Source organism: Ictidomys tridecemlineatus, chromosome 5, assembly GCF_052094955.1.
Source record: "Ictidomys tridecemlineatus isolate mIctTri1 chromosome 5, mIctTri1.hap1, whole genome shotgun sequence".
NCBI lineage: Eukaryota > Metazoa > Chordata > Mammalia > Rodentia > Sciuridae > Ictidomys > Ictidomys tridecemlineatus.
Window position 1 is genome coordinate 47,837,809 of NC_135481.1, and position 21,519 is coordinate 47,859,327.

The 21,519-nt window shown below is 40.5% G+C and overlaps 1 protein-coding gene across 1 annotated transcript; it reads right to left on the minus strand.

Moving 5' to 3' along the window:
* Nucleotides 1-10,507: 10,507 nt before the first annotated feature.
* Nucleotides 10,508-20,463, minus strand: Pnp (purine nucleoside phosphorylase). Its single transcript, XM_078049905.1, has 6 exons — nt 20,152-20,463; nt 17,231-17,400; nt 14,741-14,844; nt 14,385-14,560; nt 14,101-14,291; nt 10,508-12,555 (listed from the first exon to the last, which is right to left on the minus strand). Exons 1-6 carry the CDS (start codon nt 20,160-20,162, stop codon nt 12,338-12,340), a joined length of 870 nt encoding a protein of 289 aa, XP_077906031.1. The 5' UTR covers nt 20,163-20,463; the 3' UTR covers nt 10,508-12,337.
* Between the last annotated feature and the right edge of the window lie 1,056 nt (nt 20,464-21,519).

Here is a 21,519-nt window from a genome sequence, read left to right on the forward strand (position 1 = left end):
GAAAACAAGAACAGCCTAGACAAGAGAAAAACAACTGGACTATAAGTTATACACACAGTAATGTCAAGAGTCCCCATCACTTATGTTGTAAAACATTTCACTTAAAAATGTCAATACTAGGGATTGGGGTCGTGGCTCAGCGGTGGAGTGCTTGCCTCAAACACGCGAGGCACTGGGTTTGAGCCTCAGCACCACATAAAAATAAACAAAATAAAGGTATTGTGTCCATCTACAACTAAAGTAAGTAAGTAAATAAATAAATAATGCCAATACTAGTCAGGTGCAGTGGCCCATCGCCTATAGTTCCAGCTACCCAAGAAACTGAGGCAGGAGGATTGCAAGTTTGAGGACAGCCTGGACAACTTAGTGAGACTATTTCAGAATAAAGAATTTAAACTGCTGGGGATATAGGTCAGGGGTAAAACACCCCAGAATTTCATCCCCAGTAGACAAGAAAATAGTTTCAACACTACAATATATAAAATAGCTACTATAAATACATAAAGCTTACTTCATAGCTGTCAGTTTACTCTTTTTCAGTTAACTGTAAGTTACATTTAGATGAGGTGTCCTCCAAAAGTTCATCAGACAATAAAAGAATTTTCAGAGGTGAAATGAGTAGATTGAAGTGTAACCTTTATCAGTGGATTAATCTGTATCAGTGGACTGAAATGGATTAAGTGGGTGGTAACTGTGGGCAGAAAGGATGTGGTGGGAGGAAGATGAAAGATATTCAGGAGATGAAAGACATTCAAGCCAGGTGACTTCCTTAGTTACATCTACTTGGAAGGCCGAGATGGGAGCAGTGCTTGAGCCTTGAAATTTGGGGCCAGTAGGGGCAAAATAGCAAGACCCCATCTCAAAACCAAAATGAATAAGTCAACATTTTATCCCAATGATACATGGTCAGACTTAATAGCCCCAACTGTTAAACATTTGGATCAAGTCATAACCAGTTTCATTGCAAGAAGACCCATACACATGTATTTATCAACTCTAGTACCTTTTCAGCACCCAAGGCAGCAACATACAGGAATTTGATCATGAGAATAAACGTCACCCGCCCTTTCTGTAAATTGTCACTCTGGAGTAACAATGTGAACAGTCACTTTTCACATTGACTAAGGAAAAAAGGAATGAAAAGTACAAATGCAACATAGTATAAACAATCTCTTGCAAAAAAAAAAAAAAAAGTCACAAATTAAGCCAAAGTATTTCATAGAAATTACTATAAACAGCCTTCACTTATATTTGCTCTACCCACACAGAGCAAGCCAGCTGGATGTCCTTGAGCACAATGGTGATCCTCTCCCTGGGGATGGCACCCAACCTGCTACAGCAGCCACACAAAACCTCCAGGTAGTTTCCCTAGCTCCTGCTGGGGTGCTCTAAAGCCTCCAGTCGGTTTTGAAATCCTGCATGATCTCCCTCAACCGCCTCTCCAAAGGTAGCCCTTAATGCTGGATGGATTTCAGGTAATGACGAAATCTCTCGGAACGCCTCATTCCCGGGCCGGTAGTCAACAGGTTTCTTCACTCGGGAAATAGAAGGGAGCGCTTTTCCTGGCAGCTATAGCGGCCCATCCCCTTGTTTCGGCTATTTTCTTCCTGTGTTCTTTCTTTCTCCCTCCTGTTGCTCCCCTCCCCTGTTTTCTTCTTTTTTGCTGTACTGGGGATCAAACCCAGGGCCTCCCTAGGTAAGGGCTCTGCCAACTAGCTACATCCCCAGTCCATTTTCTTTCAGCCCACATCTTGGACCATTTATAGGACCTCCTGATTGTCCAGCTGTGCAATGAAAAGCCACATTCACAGAGCAAATAAAAGAGGCTCCTCCTAGGAGGGGACAAGGCGTTCTGTTCAGTTTCATTGCAGTTAACTTGCTTTTTCTTCTTCTAATTTTTTTTTTTCACTTTCTTGTACTGGGAATTGAACTCAGGGGTGCTTTACCACTGAGCTACATCCCCAGTCCTTTTTATTTTTTATTTTGAGATAGGGTCTTGCTAAATTTCTGAAGGTTTTGTTAAGTTGCTGATGCTGACTTTGAATTTGAGATCCTCCTGTCTCAGCCTCCGAGTCACTGGGAATATAGGCAAATGCCACAACACTTGCTTCCTTCTATTACTTTCTATTCCCTTGCATTGATTCTTTTTTTTTTTTCTTGACATTTATCATTACTTACGATTTTTTTATATATTTGCATTTATTTTAGTGTGACTCTCCTAATTTAGTGTGAACTCTGATGGCAGGAACATTGTCTTATTCCTATCTATGCCCTAACACCTAGACCATTTGAATAAATGAATAAACACACCCTTTACATGTGCTCTTCTCTCCTGCTGACAAATGTCATTACTAAATTCAGATTAATGATAAGCCCTGATGCAACATCCTTTGAATAAATTAAATAGTGTTATTTAACAAAAAAAAAAAAACAGAATAAGTCAGCTTAATCAGAGAAATGAACTTATTTCCAATTTGAACAGAAATGGAAACATTGATTTCACTACAAGCGTGTATCATTACTGAAATCTCCTGAGTGAGGAAAGTCTATGGAATATAACAGCCTGTCTTGATCCAGCCTAGCTGTACTCACAAGCAAGTATAAATCTGCCCAGACCCCTTCCGCGAGCAGAGGTACCTCATAAGTCTAATGGTTATGCAATGTATAATACTACTGCAGATTAGCTTGTTTCCCTAAAGCATCTCTTGAAGAATTTCCAGGATAGTAGAACTTGGTTTGAGAATATTAGAACACAGTATGGTGGAAATATAACAAGGATCAGTTTCCTATATTTCCAGGAGACCTGCCAACAAGCCCTTAGACCAGATATAGGTCTTATCCTAAAGTGAAGACTCAGAAAACAGGAGATAGTTTAGAAACTGGACAGCAATAAAGAATTGTAGTTTCAGAGATGGGGGTGTGGCTCAGTAGTAGAGTGCTTGCCCAGCATATACAAAGCTTGGGATTTGATTCCTAACTCTGAAAAAAAAATTCATAAAATTGAATTAGATGTGTAGTGATGCATTTTTGTAATCTCAGCTATTCAGGAGGCTGAGGCATGGGGATCACAAATTTCATGCTGGCTTCAGAAATTTAGCAAGACTCATCTCAAAATAAAAAATAAGCTGTATGTGGTGGTACACATTTATAATCCCAGTGACTTGGCAGGCTGAGGCAGGAGGATCACAAGTTGGAGACCAACCTTAGCAATTTAGTGAGGCTCTAAGCAACTTAATAAGATCCTGTCTAAAAACAAAAAATTAAAAGGGCTAGGGATGTTATCAGTGTTTAAGTACCCCCTGTGTTCAATTCCCAGTACCAAAAAAAATTTTTAAATTAATAAAAAGAACTGTGTTAGGTGTAGGACAGGCTGAATAAGCTTTCTGCAGGGCTTGCCAAACAAAGTTAGCTGCAGGATGACCTGGCCACTCAAACCCTGTGTCTGGTTTTTTAATATCTGTTTGCTTCAAGCCCAAATGCCCAAGCCCCCGCTCAAGGCTGAACACTCAGCCCGACACTCGAGGCTGAACACTTAACCTCCTTGTGTGCCAACAAGGCAGCTTGCAAACCCAGAGACCCTATTAGATTTCGGCTATAAAAACTCCCTCCTGCCGGGCCCCTCTCTCTTGCTATCTCTCTTGCTTTCTCTGTGTCTCTCTCTTGCGTGCACGCTCTCTTTCTCTCTCTCTCTCTCTCTCTCTCTCTCTCTCTCTCTCTCTCTCTCTCTCTCTCTTCTCTTCTCTTCTCTTTCTCTCTTTTCTCCTCTGTTGCACTGCTGTAATAAAGATCTCTTGGTTGCTCTGACTGTTGTGGTCACTTTCCTTTCAAACTGGTCATATAGATCAGTGATAGATCACCTCTGGTTTCAATCCTCAATACAAAAAAAAAAAAAGGGGGGGGCAAATTTACAGAAACTATCTAAATTACTTTTTTTTCAATTTTGTTTTGGGGGTAGTATATGGACTCAACACCTTTATTTTATCTTATTTTGTTTGTTTGTTTATTTATTTATTTTAATGTAGAACTTGAGATGTTTTTTTATTATTGTTGTTGTTGGTTTTGCCCAGTGCCTTATATATGCTGGGCAAATGCTCTACCACTGAGTCACAACCACAGCCCCCTAAAATTACTTTTCAGTCAATTTTTCTTTTTTTAAATTATAGTCCTTCTGTTTATTTGTGAGCAGAGAGGGGGAATTGGCATCCAAGGAAGCCTAAAGACCTTCACCTTCCTAAAAAATTTTGAACTCCCATAATTTTACATTTCAGGGGCTTCACAGTTCCCCAACATACTATCTATGGTGTCCAGAGTGAGAACCTTCTCACCTCCAAAACAACCACTGGCTGATTGCGGTTAATCCCAACGGCTCTGGAGGCTGAGAGAGGACAACTGAGAGTTCAAAGCCAGCCTCAGCAATGGTGAAGCGTTACGCAACTCAGTGAGACCCTGTCTCTAAATAAAATACAAAATAGGGCTAGGGATGTGGCTCAGTGGTTGGGTGCCCCTGAGTTCAATCCCCAGTACCAAAACAAATAAACAAACGAAAAAAGAAACCACTGTGTCAAATTTCATCTTTATCCCCTGTTACAATTAAATTATTTTCATACTTGTTTGCTGGAGTTGGTGGAATTACAACAATGGTGGAAGCCATCATTATTATTATTTTGATGGAGCAATGGGGATTAATATTTTGAAATTGACCTTAGACAATGTCTAATAAGTAAAAAGAACATTTGATAGAACTAGAACTGGTCAGGATGCATATACAGAAAGTAGTATTGTATTCCTACTAATCTTTTATTACAAATTATAACAGAAGTTCCAGTAGAAACAGTTCAGAATAAAATAGGAAAAGGAAAAATCAAAAAGGCTAAAGTCAAAAGCTAACAAAATGGCGTGTGTGCGCACACACACACAATACAAACGGAGGAAAGAGCAGGAGAACAAGGAAAAAATATTGGCAAGTGAGATAAAGCAACCTTCTTAGAACAATGAAAGTGAAAGAGAAAGCCAAATGAGGAGGAAGGGTTCTTTGACCTAAAAACAAGAGAACAAAGGCAGATTAATCCTGAAAAACATTAAATCTAATTTAAGCCCAAACTAAAAACCAGGCAAAGAAAAAAAAAACCCTAATGACAAGAAATTTTTCACTTTTTCTGAAACACAAATTTACAATAACAGAAACCCCAGGCAAATAGCCAGTGTGTGCTCAAAAGATGTCCCTTTGAAACAAAACTTAATTATAAAAAGCAGAGGCCTATTTACAAGGAAAAAAGGCAATACAAATCTGAGCCAAATCAAGTTTAGGCAGAAGGCATAGCACAGAACGAACAGCTGTCTTCTCCCCACCTTCTCGTCTATTCGGAAGCAGGTGGCATTATCTATTTGTCTCTATTTCTATTAGTAATCCACACACATACTAACTGGGAAGTAACCAAGAAAAAAAAAAAGAAAAAAAATTAAGACAAAAGCAATTTTCCTATGCTTCTAAAAACTTTGAGTTAACCCACATTTATCTTTGTCAACATTGACTTAAAAATCAAATCAGCTCATTAATTTACTGATGTGAAAACATGTCCAATGTATTTAGTCATTAGTTAAAACAGAAAGATATGTAACAACACATATAATATGCTAACTTCTGTATATAATAAGAGATAAAATGAAATTTTATATTTATTTGTATTTGCATGAATCCTGGAAGGATGCAAAAAAAAAAAAAACTAATAACTGGTTACCAAGGGGTGGGGAAGGAAAGGCCAATACGGGATAGGATGCAGGTGAGATTTTTCACTATATACATTTTATGTTGTTTAGTTCTTTCACTATGTGATTGTATCACCCATTCAAAATTTTAAGCTAAGAAAAAACAAATTTGACTTAATGTGTTTTTTTTTCTTTTTCTTAACATATGTTTTAATTACGAAAATATTATCAGTCTGGGTAAAAAATCAGGAAGTAGGGGCAAAATCTGGACATTGCAAAGGCACTGGTTTAAGAAATACTGTGTATAAGTAAACTGATAGTAGTTGGAGAAAAAGGACTCCCTCTTTCTCTCATTTACATTCTTTCTTTTTTCTTCCTCCATTATAATCACAGACCACAGAGTCTCTACAAATGCACATTTTTCCAGGGGAAAGTCAGATATTTAGAGCCATAGGGTTGCCTTGGGGACTGACCCACCATCTGATGGCAAAGTTCATGGTTCATAATTTCGTGTTCCTTACAGACAAAATAGGAGCAAATCTCATAGTTGATGTACATACATTGTAAACTGGTGGAGCATAACTAATTAATGCATGACTGACTGGCTAGTGCACAAGACTATGCAATCAAATTTCTCACCTCAGTACTCTGTGGTGGTACTTTCATCATTGGGTGAGACTGTAAGGCAGGAATTTTGTACCAATTCTAGAAGTCACTGCATCTGTAACTGCCATGTTGCCTCCAGTGTGTTTTCATTTCCAAATTATTGCCTTTGCTTTTTCATATACATATATTTTTTTTCTTGTAATAGCTTATGCTTGTGTGTTTGTGTGTGCAAGTATGTGCTTGACATCAAACACAGGGCCTTGCACATGCTAGATGTTTTAGTCAGCTTTTTTGTTGCTGCAACTAAAATACCTGACCAGAACAATTTTAGGGGAGGAAAAGTTCATTTGAGGCTCAGGGTTTCAGAGATCTCAGTCCATGGACAGTAGGTTCCATACCTTGGGGTTTGAGGTGAGGTTGAATATTATAGTGGAGTGTGTAGCAGAGGGAAGCAGCTCACATGATGATCAGCAAGCAGAGAGGGAGAGAGAGCTCCACTTGCCAAATACGAACACATACCCCAAAGCCATGCCACCTCCTCCAACCATATCCCACCTGCCTTCAATTAATACTCATTTAATACTCAGGTGATTAATTCACTGATTGGGTTAAGGCTGTCATAACCTAATCATTTCTCCTCTAAACCTTCTTGCATTGTCTCACACAAGAGCTTTTGGAGAACACCTGACATCCAAACCACAACACTAGGCAAGTGCTCTGCCACTGAGCTAAATCCCCAGATACTAAAAAGATCTCAACTTGACTAAGAAAATCAAATACCACACTAACAACTACACTATTATATATGGTTAATTTTCAGTGAAAATAATTTTACCATGAAAACATACCTCTTTAGCTGTAATCTCAGTGACTCTGGAAGCTGAGTCAGGAAGATCAAAAGTTTGAGACTAGCCTCAGCAACTTTGTGAGATCCTGTCTAGGGTTTTTGTTGTTGTTATTGTTGTTGTTTTTTTTGTTTTGTTTTGTTTTGTTATTTTTTTAAGGCAAGCCTCTTTCCTTCCAATTAGGCTTTTATCTCCAAATATGGTCCTTAGTGTAAAAGTCTTCAATGGCTGCCCATCTTACTTAGAAAATAAGGTTCTTACACTTCTGCCTGGAACCAAGGCCCAAACAATCTAGTCCCTCTCTACCTTCCCCCTCATTTCTTCACTTGAACTATTTTAGTCTGTTTAGTTATTAAACATTTCTGAATTTGCCTGCATGAAGCACCTTGTTCCTCATCTTTGCTACCTATCTTTTCTTGTAAGGCTTAACTGAAATCTCATCCATTCTTCTTCCACACGCCCAACCCACCCTCAGCTCCTACAAGGTTGTTTCTCCTTTGAATTCCTGTAACACGTGTAATCACTAATACTTAGCATGTGCTATTTTTCACACGATGCTGTATATCTTTTTTTTACTTTTTAAAAACTGGACCCTCTTCCTTGAAGTCCAGCAGAGAAAGCCAAGTTTAAACCATGACAATATAATGTACAAAATGACTAAGAGTAGTCATTTTCTTATGTATATACCTGTTTCTCATCCAGATTGAAAGCATTTGTCTCATATCAGTTATGATTTTTAGGATAATGTTTTATTCATATCACATGATTAATAGATACTGATTGACATCCAAAAAGATAACTGATAGGCTCAAGAAATAAAGCTGACTTGAATGTGTGTCCTGACACCATAAGACTCAGGAAAACCCATCTATATTGCAGGCATCCTGCAGCTTCTCTAGAAATAAATGGACTCATCAGTTTTCTTTTTTTCCTCCCAAGAACTTCTTTTATATAGGAAGCCCTTTCAGACCTATTTCCCTTAACTTTGAGCCATTATTCCCTTACTCTCATAAACATTTAGTTTGGGCTGGATTGGTCAAATTTATACATTAAAAAAATTATAAATAAAATGGAACTCAAAAAAATGTTGAGTACTTGGCTGAACACTGAAAATACTATGCTAAGTGAAAAAAGCCAGGCACAAAAATCTAAATAATTCCTTAAATAATTCTTTTAATATGAAAGTACAAAATAGTTAAATCTATAAAGACAAAGTAGATTAGTGGTTGTTAGGATCTGTTGGAGTAGGGGACAGTGGAGGAATGAGGAAGGTTTTCCTTTGAAATGATGAAATGTTCTAAAATTGACTGACAATGACCACATTTATCTATGAATATACTAAATACTATACACTTTAAATAAGTGAATTTTATATGTGAATATAAAATATTTTATATGTGAATCTATAGATTATGTGAATATCTCAATACAGCTCTTCTTTTTCTTTCTTACTTTTTAATTTTATTCTATTTTATTGCCAGGCATGATGACACATGTCTACAATTCGTGACTCGGGAGGCTGAGGCAGGAGCATTAAAAGTCCTAGACCTGCCTTGGCAAGACTTTTAATCCTCCTAAACTTTGCAAGACTCTGACTCAAAAAAAAATAAAAAGGGCTGAGGATGTAGCTCAGTGGTAAAGTGCCCCTGAGTTTAATCCCCAGTACCAAAACAAACAAACCAACAAAAACAGAAGAAAATTTATGCATGCATATGACTACATATGAATATAATAAACCCACTTAATAAATCTAAAATACTAAAAATGCCCAAAATATTCCACTCAAGTATCTCCAGGACATACTTTTTAATCTAAGTACAGATCAGCAATAGGAAAGTAAGCATCAAATGCAGCCCCTCTGGCCTCCAGTTATCTTTCTGCCAATGTCCCACAAGAACACTTCATGCCCTTATCTAGCCACAGTGATTATGACAATGACCAATGAATGAGCATAGTACTTTTTTGCAGGTCTGTGCTTTGGCTTACCCTGATGTGAAATCCTTTCTACCTTCCATCCTTTAAAACTAAGCTCAGGGGCTGAAATTATTATTCATGAGTTCAATCCCCAGCACCTCCCATACATACAGAAGAACTAAGCTCAAAATTTTTTTATGAAACTTTCCCTATCCAACCAAGTCTCCACTGTCTAGTGTACACAATCATTCCTTACTTTGGGTCCCACAACATGACTTATACCTACTTCATACAAGCTTTGTACAATAGGTACTTTATATCTTATAATTGTAGGGTAGCCAGGTGCAGAGGTATACACTTGGACTCCCAGAGACTTGGGAGGCTGAGGCAGGAGTTCCATTTTGAGGCCAGCCTCAGCAATTTAGTGAAACTCTCAAAAACCTAACAAGACCCTGTCTCAACAAAAATAAATAAATAAATAAATAAAATAAAAAGGGCTGGGAATGTAGCTTAGTGGTAGAGTGCCCCTGGGTTCAATTCCCAGGACTCCCTCAAAAATAAATAAATAAATGTGTAGGGCACTTGAGAGAAGTACCATTTTTATATTCTCAACTTAATATTGTTAACTAATGCTATATAAAGAAATTCAAAATAAAGAAAAGTGTCCGGCTGGAGATGTGGCTCAAGCGGTAGTGCACTCGCCTGCCATGTGTGTGGCCCGGGTTCGATCCTCAGCACCACATACAAAGATGTTGTGTCCGCCGAAAACTAAAAATAAAATATTAAAAAGTTAAAAAAAGTAAAAGTAAATAAAAATTTTTTAAAAAATAAAGAAAAATGTCTAAACCATCTCATGAAATGAATGAAACAGTATATATCTAAAGGATGCACAGTCCTGCCCTCTAAACCAGTTCTCAGAAACAAATAGATAGTAGCAGTTCCCTTAAAGGTCTGGGGAAGATTTTAGTGGTCAGTGAAGTGGAAGATGAGAGGAAAAGTGGCGACAGGACCACTCCAGGATGCTTTTTCTTTAAGCAAGGCTCAGCTAAATTGGTCAGTGACTAACAAGGATTACTTGAAAGAGTTCTTCAAAAGCTTCCTGTTCCAAATACTTCTTCCATATTATACCATTAACAATTGAAATGTCATCATTAGGACATTAGAGGATCATCAGTCTTTTTCTTCCAAGTACTGGAGATTGAATTCAGGAGGACTTTACCACTAAACCACATAATCTGAGCCTTTTTTTAACTGAGACACTAAATTGTTGATGGTAGTCTCAAAATTGTGATCCTCCTGCCTCTGAGTTACTGGGAATACAAGCACATACCACCATTCCCAGATTTTCGGAGTCCAGCTCCAACAGGGGGTCTCAGGAGACAAATGGATGGTGAGGAGTCGGCGAAAGGGGGGTGGAGAAACAACAGACACAAAAGTGAAGGTGCTGAATCCCAATCTTTACTTGTGAAGTTAATCATATATACTTTTCATTTTGGCAGGTTCACAGTACTTTGTGGTTACAAAATAGGAATCATTATTCAAAGAAACAACATCGTAGGTACGATTAGATAAGAATAATCTTGGCTTATGCATAAGCAAGCATTTTTACTTTCAGTTCGCGTTTTGCTTTGAGCTGTTTCTGCTTAGTTAGCTCTCAATAATAGTTAGAAATGTCCCAGACTATTGACCTATACCTTGACTATTCTTTCTTGACTTACTGACTAGAATCCATGTCACAGTTATGGTAAGTGGTTAACTTGAAAAGAGAGGCTACTAATTTTAATCAAACAAGAGCAAGAGCACCAAACCATTGTACACAGGAACAAGAACAAGTTGCCCACTACTAAGCACTAATCTGTCTTCTTAACATTAGTTCTTCTTCTCTAGATTTTTAATTTAATTTCTCAAAAAACTTCCTTGACTATTTTTTCTACAGGGGGTTTTTCATTAAACATTTACAATTTACGTTCCACAGTTGAATCATTGCATTTAGAGCAAACAGATTTGTTATTTAGAAGGAGTTGCATTTATTGAGAAAGTCATGTTTTCTCCTTCATACTTAATGGTCATATGAGAAGTTGCATACTTCTTAAAGGAATACAAAAACAAACCAGCCCATTCCCAGAAACATACAGAGCTCCTCTAGTCAGAGGAGGGGCGCAGCACCAGCTGGTACTGTCCTTTCCTAAAAGGCACATAAACTTGAGAGGGAAGTGTGGTTTCAATCATGCCAGCCAGCTGAATGCCAGCTAACTTCGTAACAATGCCTACATGCAGCATGATAGGAACGTTCTGATCAAGCAAAAATGAAAGGACTATAGCCCAGAAAGCAAAGAGTAGGAAGAAAGAAGGGCCTCAAAGAAGCTGGGTATGAATTAACTTCAGAGGTTGGCGTGGACTGGCAGGAATCTAGTCAGCAGGGGGGCCACTGGCAGCAGACAAAAGGATGCTTGCCACTACATTGTCAGAATGTAGTGATGGAAAGTATGGCTACAGAATTCGAGAGTAGAGGGGAAGTAATGCAAGAAGAGATATGTAAGGGGCTTAATAAATTCAGATATTCATGAGGGTAGAAAGGGAATGAAACAATCAGAAGAAAGGACAGAGGCAAAGACTGGTCTGAAGAAGTGGTCAGAGTGTCAGAAGTTAGCCCTCCCTCAGCTTATAACATCTTCCAACATTTGGCTTTTTTCTTCATCCTTTGCTGCTCACACATCATCTTGTCCCTATTCTCAGCTACTTGTCTGAGAAGCAGACAGTCACACAAGATATTTGGTCTCACACCTTTTCATGCCATTGTTGGCCTGTGCCCCAGCCTCACACCAAATTGCACCAAAAAATGAAAAGTTATTTCATCTCTCTTTATTGTAAAAACATTATGATATTAATTAAATTCCAGGAGGTTCTGGGCTGGTCTTGTTTGGTCTCTAGTGCTTTAAGTGAGGCAGTAGTAGGAGCTATTGTGTGACAGTCAAAGGCCTATGTCAAACCATGGGTATATCCCCAGGTGTGACAGAGCATGAGCTCTGTCTCTTACAAAGAATGGAGGTGAAAACAAACTGCATCTGAGAAGACAATTGAGCAAGAGGATCTGGTACCAGAAGTATCTGGTGGGAAAGTGGAGAAGGTGAAGTGATCTTCACAGGGATCTTCCACTCCTTTCTTTTCTGTTATTATGGAAGGGTAGAGGCACATGACCCAGAAAAGGGCCAAAGAAGGTAGTAGTTACTTGGATCCCATTAGCGGTTGGACCACTCCAGGGCTGGTCAAATGGTATTGTCAGGGGGCGGAATGCTGGCCATAAGAATGGAGACAAACTTTTCCAGTTTCTGTGCAGCTTGTTTTCCAGTCTCTAATACTTCCTCATGAGTCGTCTTTTCCAAGCTTTCATAATTCATGATGACCTTGTTAGTGATAAGGGAGAAGCCAAAGACTCGAAGTCCACAGTGACGTGCAACTATAACTTCTGGTACTGTGCTCATGCCTGATTTGGAAAAAGAGAGAAATAAACTGTTTGGGATCCACAAATGACTCTTCCTCACCTTTGAAACTATCTTTTCTTCTTTTTTTGGGGGGGTGGGTGCTGGGGTAGGGCCATACCAGGAATTGAACCCAGGGGTGCTTAACTACTGAGCCACATCCCAATCCTTTTTTAAAACTTTTTATTTGGAGACATGGTGTCACTGTGTTGCTTAGGTCTTGCTAGGTTGCTAAGACTGGCTTGGACCATCTTTCTTTTTTGGGGGGGAAGTGGGGGTCATACCAGGAATTGAACCCAGGGGTGTTTAACCACTAAGCCACATCCCCAGCCCCCTTAAAAAAAAGTTGTATTTGGAGATATTGAGTTGCTTAGGCCTTGCTAGGTTGCTGAGGCTGGCTTAGACCATGTTTCTTTTTCTTTTTCTTTTTTTTTTTTTTTGGTGTGTGTGTGTGGGGGTAGCATATCAGGAATTGATCCCAGAGGTGCTTAACACTGAGCCACATCCTCAGCCCTTTTTAATTTTTTTTATTTGGAGTCAGGGTGTCAATGAATTGCTTAGGGCCTTGCTAGGTTGCTGTGGCTGGCTTTGAATTTGCAATCTTCTTGCCTCAGTCTCACGAACCCTTGGTGCACAGGCATGCACCAGCATGGCCCAGCTAGACTATCATTCATAACTTCATTGAGAATTCAAAAATTCATCAGGCACAGTGGCACGTACCTGTAATCCCAGAAATTTAGGAGGCTGAAGCAATTTAGAAGGCTCAAAGGTGAGGAAGAGTGAGAAGGAAGATCAAGTTTAAGGCTAGGCCCTAGGCAACTTAGTGAGACCCTGACTCAAAATATAAAATAAAAAGGGCTAGGGATGTTGCTCACTGGTAAAGCATCCTGGGTTAAATCCTCAGCACATCCCCTCACCCCCTAAAAACCTCAAACATCCAAAGAAGCACTATATTAGTGTTTAGCTAATCTCAGCAACTCAGAAGGTTAAGGCAGAAGGATTTGAGTTCAAAGCCAGCCTCACGACATAAGCAAATCACCTGGCAACTCCACAAGACCCTGTCTCTAAATAAAATATAAAAAAGGGCTGAAGATGTGGCTCAGTTGATTAAGTACCCCTGGGTTCAATATATATATATATATATATATATATATATATATATACACATAGCTATATATAGCTATGTGTATATACATAGCTAATGCAATGTGTTATTTCAATGTGTTTATGCTACTTTTGAAGTCAGGAATAACTGACTAAATAAAGAAGTCCACCTTCCAGCCTGAGTTAGACAGTAGCTTTACTGATATTTTTTTATAATAATTCTTAGAAATATTTCAAATCATGAGTTGGGTTATTAACACTGAAGCAGTTAAATCCTTGCTACTCAGAGGGGAAGTTTCTTGTGCTGTAACATTAAACTTCCCCACTGGTTTCCTGAAAGTCAGTTGAATCCAACCTTCCTTTAAATAAGATCCTCTTGAACTAACTAGAGTCTCTAATCTACTCCTCCCCCATGTTCTTTTAGATCCCCAAATTCCCCTTCTCACCAACAGCATCTGCCCCCAGCTGCTGCAGCAGGCGACTCTCTGCCACAGTCTCAAAGCTGGGGCCTGCCACCATCACATAGGTGCCTTCCTGTAGCTCTCGATTCTCTCCCATTAGTTTCCAGGTACTGAGAGCCTTCTCCCTCATGTTCCGGTCATAAGCATCAGACATGGCAGGGAAACGAACTCCAAATCTAGGGTACAAGTTGTTTTATCTCAGAAACATGGACTTTCTCACAACTCCTAGAAAAGTCCTGAAACCCTACACTCAAGAGCCAGATACATACCTTTCATCATTAGGCCCTTTGAGAGGGTTCTGACCACCCAAACCAGGTAGGTTGATGTGATCACGAATCAGCATGATATCCCCAACCTCGAAACTAGGGTTGAGCCCTCCAGCTGCATTGGTGACCACCAAGGTGTCCACACCCAGAAGCCGGAAAACCCTCACAGGGAATGTCACCTTAGAAGAAAAAGTTAGAAAAAGTTTTCTCAAATGTTCACCATCTACTTAGGCAGATGTGCATAATACATGAAAGATGAAAAGGGGGACCAAAAGTCTATGTCGCCCAAAGAGCTAGGCAATAAAAGAGTAGTCTCTTACACTTCTTCCAGACCCAACCAGCCCTCTGACCCTCATTACCTTCCAGAGGGGGTAGCCTTCATATGTGTGGAATCTGCCTTGCATCATCACACAGGCCTTGTCATTCAGGAACCCAAACACCAGTCGGCCAGCATGACCTGGCACTGTACACAAACAAAAGGGAAAAAGAACGGTATTATGCTCTCATATAACACAGAACCTTTGGGGACCTACTAGGGGCCACTCTCTCCCTGTGCTTAACACATTAAGGTTATAATTAAACAAAAAGCATTAAGTCTGGTGGAAAGACAGGCAATTATAATCATAAAAATGTATCCTGAGATTAGAGCTATGTGGGTAAGGATGCTCCATATGAATATATGGAGAAAGAGCAAAAGGCTTTTTAAAGCAGTTTCAGTCAGTGCTGTGGTATATACCTGTGGTCTCAAGCAACTTAGGAGGCTAAGACAGGAGGATCACAAGTTTGAGGCCAATGCAAGCGATTTAGAGAGACTCTGTCTCAAAAAAAAAGCCAGAGTAGGGGGGGTGTAGCTTGGTGGTAGAGAACCTGTGGGTTCAATCCCCAGAACTGCATACAAAAAATATATATTTTTCCCAAATGAATGAGAAAGACATACGAAAGAATAAAAGTGACTAAGAAATAAAGTTGGTGATAATGAATGCAGTAATTATAGGCTTTTTCCAAAATTTTTTAAATTCTTAAAATAAACCCAGACATGCTGGTTCAGGCCTGTAATCCTAGCTGTTTGGGAGCCTGAAGGTAGGATTGGCAGTTCAAGGGAGCCGGGACAACATAATAAAACCCAGACTCAAAAAATAAAAAGGGTTAGTTCATTGGAAGATCACTTGCATGAGGCCCTGGGTTTAATCACTAGTACTGAAAAAGAATATCCTTGTATTGTGCTAACGAAAGGATATGCTTCTTCATTCCAGCAAGAAAGCTCAGATATACATTGTCTTCCTAAAGAGGAGGCTACTGAACAAGGGGGAAAGAGGCTGAATTTGGGACCATGCAAATCTTCCTTATGATGCACATTACAGTTTTGTGGGAATGCATGCCAAGGTAGGTATACGTGGCAACTGGAATACAGATAACTACCCATAAACATAACCATATCACCATTTCCCTCTTCTGACAGCCCCTTCTAATGGATGGCCAATTTATCCCTGAGGGTATGAATGGTCTGGGAGAGGGGCCAGAATCAAGAGGAAGTGTTAAGGGCTACACAAACAGAATTTATCTTAAAAAAAAAAAAAAAATTAGTAGTCCTGGGTGTGGTGAGGCATACCTATAATTCCTGAGACTCACAAGGCTAAGGCAGGAAGACAGGAAGATAATAAGTTAAAAGCTAGCCTCAGCAATTTAGCAAGACCTTGTCTCAAAATAAAAAATAAAAAGGGCTGGGTATGTACCTCCGTAGTAAAGCACCACTGAGTTCAATCTCTATTTCCAAAAATTTTTTAAAATTTAAAATAAATAAGTAGTAAAAGCAAAGAAAACCAACGTAGAATATGAAAAATAAAAAGACTGATAAAAACTCAATTATCACTTAGTGCAATATCCTGCTCACTGGAGGCAGCAGTCACATGGCAGGTGGAGTCAATGTCACTACCCTCTCCCTCTGAGAACTATGCCCTTCCTCTTTCTATTTTTTCCTTTTCCAACCCCCATTCCCACAGCTGCCTGCTCTGGTCTCTGTCTTGTTACAAAGGGTTTTTTAAGTATTTATTAAAAGTCCTAACTCTATAGAACTCTGCAGAGAAAAGAGGAAGAAAGATAGAAACCTAAAAAATTAATAAATAAACCAAGGGAAGTTAGTTTTTTGAGAATAAGTAAACCAAATAAACCACCCTGTCCTTTACTTGTCCCTGTTTCACCTAGCCCTTTTCTAACTTAGCGTTAGAGCTTTCTGGCTGCTACAGGAATACTAGATTTGCTATCTTCTCACCCCTCAATTCCCCATTATGTGTGGGGAACATCCACCTCCATCCCCTTCCAAAGGGTCCGTGTGAATTAGACCTTGTGCAATCATGTATTAATCTAGTGTCTGTAAGAACATGGTCCACATCTCTTATCCTAGGCCTGGAGCTAGAGTTGGGGAAAATGGCAGGAAGACACTGGACAGAAGCCTGACCTTGTCCTGGGAGGCTACAGGCATTGTTTCTGTTTTGCTGCAGGCTGGAGGGGCGTATATAAGTGGTAATGATAGTATATGGGAGGAAGCACAAGTGGGGACGTATTGTAGAGCTATTTTAAGGAGCTGGATCAGTAAAGCACAGAAAAACATCATCATACTCACAGTGACACACACATGCCCTATTATGGGATTTCTATGAGGAGAATACTCTTCTCAAGTCATTCTGATTCATGGTAGTCTTTTTTCCCTCTCTTACAACATTTTTTTGAAGTCAAATGCTAGGTCTAGGAGTAAGACCAATGTCTCCCTGGCTGAGTTCCACAGACTCCCATCAGAATACCCTTATCATGTGGTAATTGCATACCTATCCCCCACTTCCCCTTGCTAGTACCTGTGCTTTGGGGAAAGTTGGGTATCTCACTATAGTCAAAGAACTGGGCCTCAGTTAATTTATTGGTCAGGCCCCCTAAGCCAGAACCACAGATCACTGCCACTTGAGGTCGGTGCTTGGTACGAGAGAGAAGCCATTCTGCAGTCTTCTGATAATCTTCATATGTGAATCTAGGGAACAAAAGGAAAATAAAGTCAATTCTCCCATTCCAAAGGCATCATAGACAAATGACCATCAGTACAAAAAAAGGTTGGCAGGTATACCAGGGCAACAGGGACAGAGAAGCTGGCTAAGAAGAAGCTATACTATGTTTACTGATCACTCACCACCCCTTTTTTGAATCAGGCCCACTGAAGTCTAGTGTGTGACTCTTTCCATTGTAGTGCCTGGCAAAAGTTAGTGAACCTGTGTCCACTAACAGCCTCAACTTCAATGCTGTTAACACCACCAAGTTTGTTTGCTGCTGTTGCTGCTTCTTTATTCTTTTTTTTTTTCTTTTCAATCCTGAGGGTCAAAACCCAGGGCTTCTCACATGCCAGGCAAGCATGCCAGCCCTGGGATATATCCCCAGCACAGGCAGGTTTAATAGCTCTCCCTTATGACAAAGATTTAGAGAGGAGAACCACAGGGTGTAGAGGAGTACAATGGAATAATCAAATCAAGGTATGTAAGGCTAAGGAGAGCACTCAAAATGGAATTGAGCCCTTCCTGAGGGCAGTAACAGACCTAATACAATCTTCCTTAGTACCCTATCTATTCCTTGGGGGCACTCAAAATGTAATTAAGACTAATGACCTTGAAGACAGAAATAAGCCAAATTTCCTTTTAGATACTCACCCTCTAGCTTCTTCCTCAGCCAAAAAACTTAACACTATTTTTTTTTCTCTCTCTCTCTCTTTTGCAGTGCTGGGGACCATACCAGGGCCTTGTGAATACTAGTTAAACACTCCACACTGAGCTGCCACACTCTCAGCTTTCGTTTTTTGTGTTTGTTTGTTTGGGAGCACTTCTATGCACCATTCTTAGTTCATCATTTCTGGGATTCCTAGGCCAGCACAGACCCTTATCATATGGTAATTGCAAAGATACCCAAGATCAGACACTAAACTATTGCAAAAAAGCCGACTCAATCCACAACACCAGACTCAATCCACAACACCAACAAAGGCTATAGGACTGACCATAACTCTCAGAAGCTTGTTAAAAATGCAGATTCCAAGCCAGGGGTAGTGGCACACACCTGTAATCCCAGCAACTAGGAGGCTGTGGCAGGAGGATAGCAAGTTCAGCCTAGACAATTTAGTGAGACACTGTTTCAAAATAAAAAATAAAAAAGGGGGCTGGGGATGTGGCTCAAGCGGTAGCGCGCTCGCCTGGCATGCAGTACCACATACCAACAAAGATGTTGTGTCTGCCGAGAACTAAAAAATAAATATTAAAAATTCTCTCTCTTTCTCTCCTCTCTGACTCTCTCTTAAAAAAAAAAAGAGTCAAATGTCCAGTGTGACATTTAAAAAAATAAAAAATAAAAAAAATAAAAAGGGCTGGGGATGTAGCTCTGTTACACTCAGTGTTTGAAACTTACTTTTGCTTTCCTTCTGTGATTCTTTCTTTCCTCCTGGGTCTCCTTTCTTTCTTTCTCCTGCCCCTCCTCCTCTTCCCTGCCTGCTCCCATCTTCCCTTCACATTACCCTTCAGGGACCAAAGGGCATATACACTTACCCAGAATCCCTATGCCTCCAACAAAAATCAATCCAGAAATTTCTCAGTTTCATGTCCAATCTCTCACACCCATCTTGAATGATCAAAGATTGTTCTCAGAGGTGGAACAATGTTGAACACAACTAAGCAAGCCTCCAGAGGAAATTTTTCTCTTTAAAAGCAGAGCCTAGGAACTGGGTGCCTCAGTGTCCACTTGTAGTCTCAGATACTCAGGTAGCTGAGCTGGGAGGACTGTTCGAGTCCAGGAGTATGGGACCAACCTGGACAATATTGTAGGACCCTACCTCAAAAACAGGACTATCAATCCATCAGAGCCTAGGAAACCAGATATGACAATAAACCAGGCTATTCTCGGGGAAATGACTGGGTAAGAGCTGGGTGGAAGCCATAGAGGTACAAGGTGATGCAAAGAAGCAAAAAAGTCTGCAAGAAATTAGTCAACTAGCATCCCCCCAGAGGTGAAAAAAAGGAACTGAAAGAACTGTTAAGCATGGCCACTTGGCATGTCTCACTCACAGCTCATAGGACTTCCTCATTCATGATCTGTCCCCCAAGAATACCTTGAATTCCTAATTATCCAAAGCCACTGTGATCCCTAATGTTATGTTGATTACTTGGACTGGGAATTTCACGACCAAGAGAGAGAAGGGTTTTTCAAAAGTGTGGGAAGGAGTGGTTACTTGTCTGTTGCTGAGCTCAGTGAATAAATATTTCCTTCGACACTCCATTCACGACCTCCAATTTGGAGGGAAAGGAGGAGCGGCTAGGGAAGTGAGCATTCTTTCCTCTAAAGCAGAAACTAAAAATTCGCCCTCTGAAAGTACCTGGCCCTTTACCCAGACTCTAGAATGGAGATTTGTGAAGAGCATATGGGGTGGGAGACCTCCTCCCTGGTACACACACACACACACACACACAGACACGGACGCACAACAGTCCCTTAGAGTAGCCACACTACACAAACTTGTCCCCTTCCTGTTCTGGCGGCGCTACCCAGCTCGATTCCCGCGCGCGCCGGCTCTGGCTGCCCCACTGTTCTGTTGCCTTGACCCAGACACGAGGCTTCGTGCCAGGCCTCTCTGCATCATCAGGGCACTCGCTCCCTCCCCCGGCCACCTCTGGGGCCCGGGTGCCAAGTTCCGAGGTCTGAGTGACAGCCATTTCCCCTCCCCAGGGCCTCCCGGGTCCCCGGGCCTCACTCGTTCTCCATGGAGCTGCCGACTCCCTGCTAAAGATCCTGCCGGTCGTCGCTGTTTCTGCTCGGTTGAGCTGCGTGGCCGTTGCGGTAGCCGAGTCTGGTCCGCACAGTTCGGGCACGGTTCTCTGGGCGCAGTCTTATATCCCCAATCCCGGGAGTCCACAGCCAATGGCAGCGGAGCACGCTGGCCAGCCCCGTCTCCATGGTGACACACCCAGATTCAATCGCCCCAGGCTGGGCTGTAAATCTAACCAGAGTTCTTTCCAGAGCTGGTCCCTCTCCTCTTTAGAGGCATCCAGCCTTTCCTCCCTGAACCCATTTCCGTTCTCAGGGTTAGGGTTTTCAGCAAAACAGGCCTACGTGGAGGAGGGGTAGAAGAAGGGTGGAGAGATCCTGAACTGCCTGTCTTCATTCCGGACTGTGTGTACAGCAAGCCGTGAGAGATTTAAAAAGAGAAAAATTTAAACCTTAGATTGTGAAACCGCGGAATAAAAATGAAGGGAGCCTTGTCCCCTGGACAAGGGAAGCCGGGTATAACAATGCTGACTTGGAGGTTGCAGAGGTTGCAGAAATACATCCAGGCCTAGATTCGAAGAAGAAAAACTTCTATGGCAAGAATTCTAGGATCCTAGACCCAGACAGGATGGATGGCCAAAGTGTGGTTGGGTTCATGTTATTGGATCCAGGCAATTAGGATAACAAGACAAGGAATTATCCCGCGATGAAAATTCCTGCAAAAGAACAACACAGTAGAACATCTTTGTAAGAATTAAGCTATTTCTTCTCCCACTCTTACAAGTTTAACAAACCTCACATCAAATTATATCTCAACAGCCCTTGCTTAGCTATTGGAATCCTCTACTTTTTCTCTCTCCTATCTCTAACCTTTCTTTGCCATTTTACCCACCACCATTGCTCAAGTCACTGTTTTCTAATCCTGTTTTCCTCATTCATTATGCAAATAATGAACATCAACCATGCACCAGAACAGTCCCAGTGCTGTGAACACAAGAGTGAAAATAATATCTGTAAAGAAAAACCGGTATATGTAAAGAACTGGGCCCAATGCTAAATAAGTGGTTTATTCTATCATCATCATAATTATTATATTAATTACTAGTGGCAATTAATTACAATAGTAATATTAACTGTTATTATTTGAGTACTAGATATTGAACCCAGAGGTCTGTTACCATTGAGATACATCCTCAGTTCTTTTGTTTATTTATGATACCAAGGATTGAACCCGGGGTGGGGTGTCTTGCTAAATTGCTTAGGGCCTCGATAACTTTCTTTGAATTTTCAAGGGCTTTGAACTTTCTGATTTTTTTTCTTTTCTTTTCTTTCTTTTTTTTTTTTTTTTTTAGTT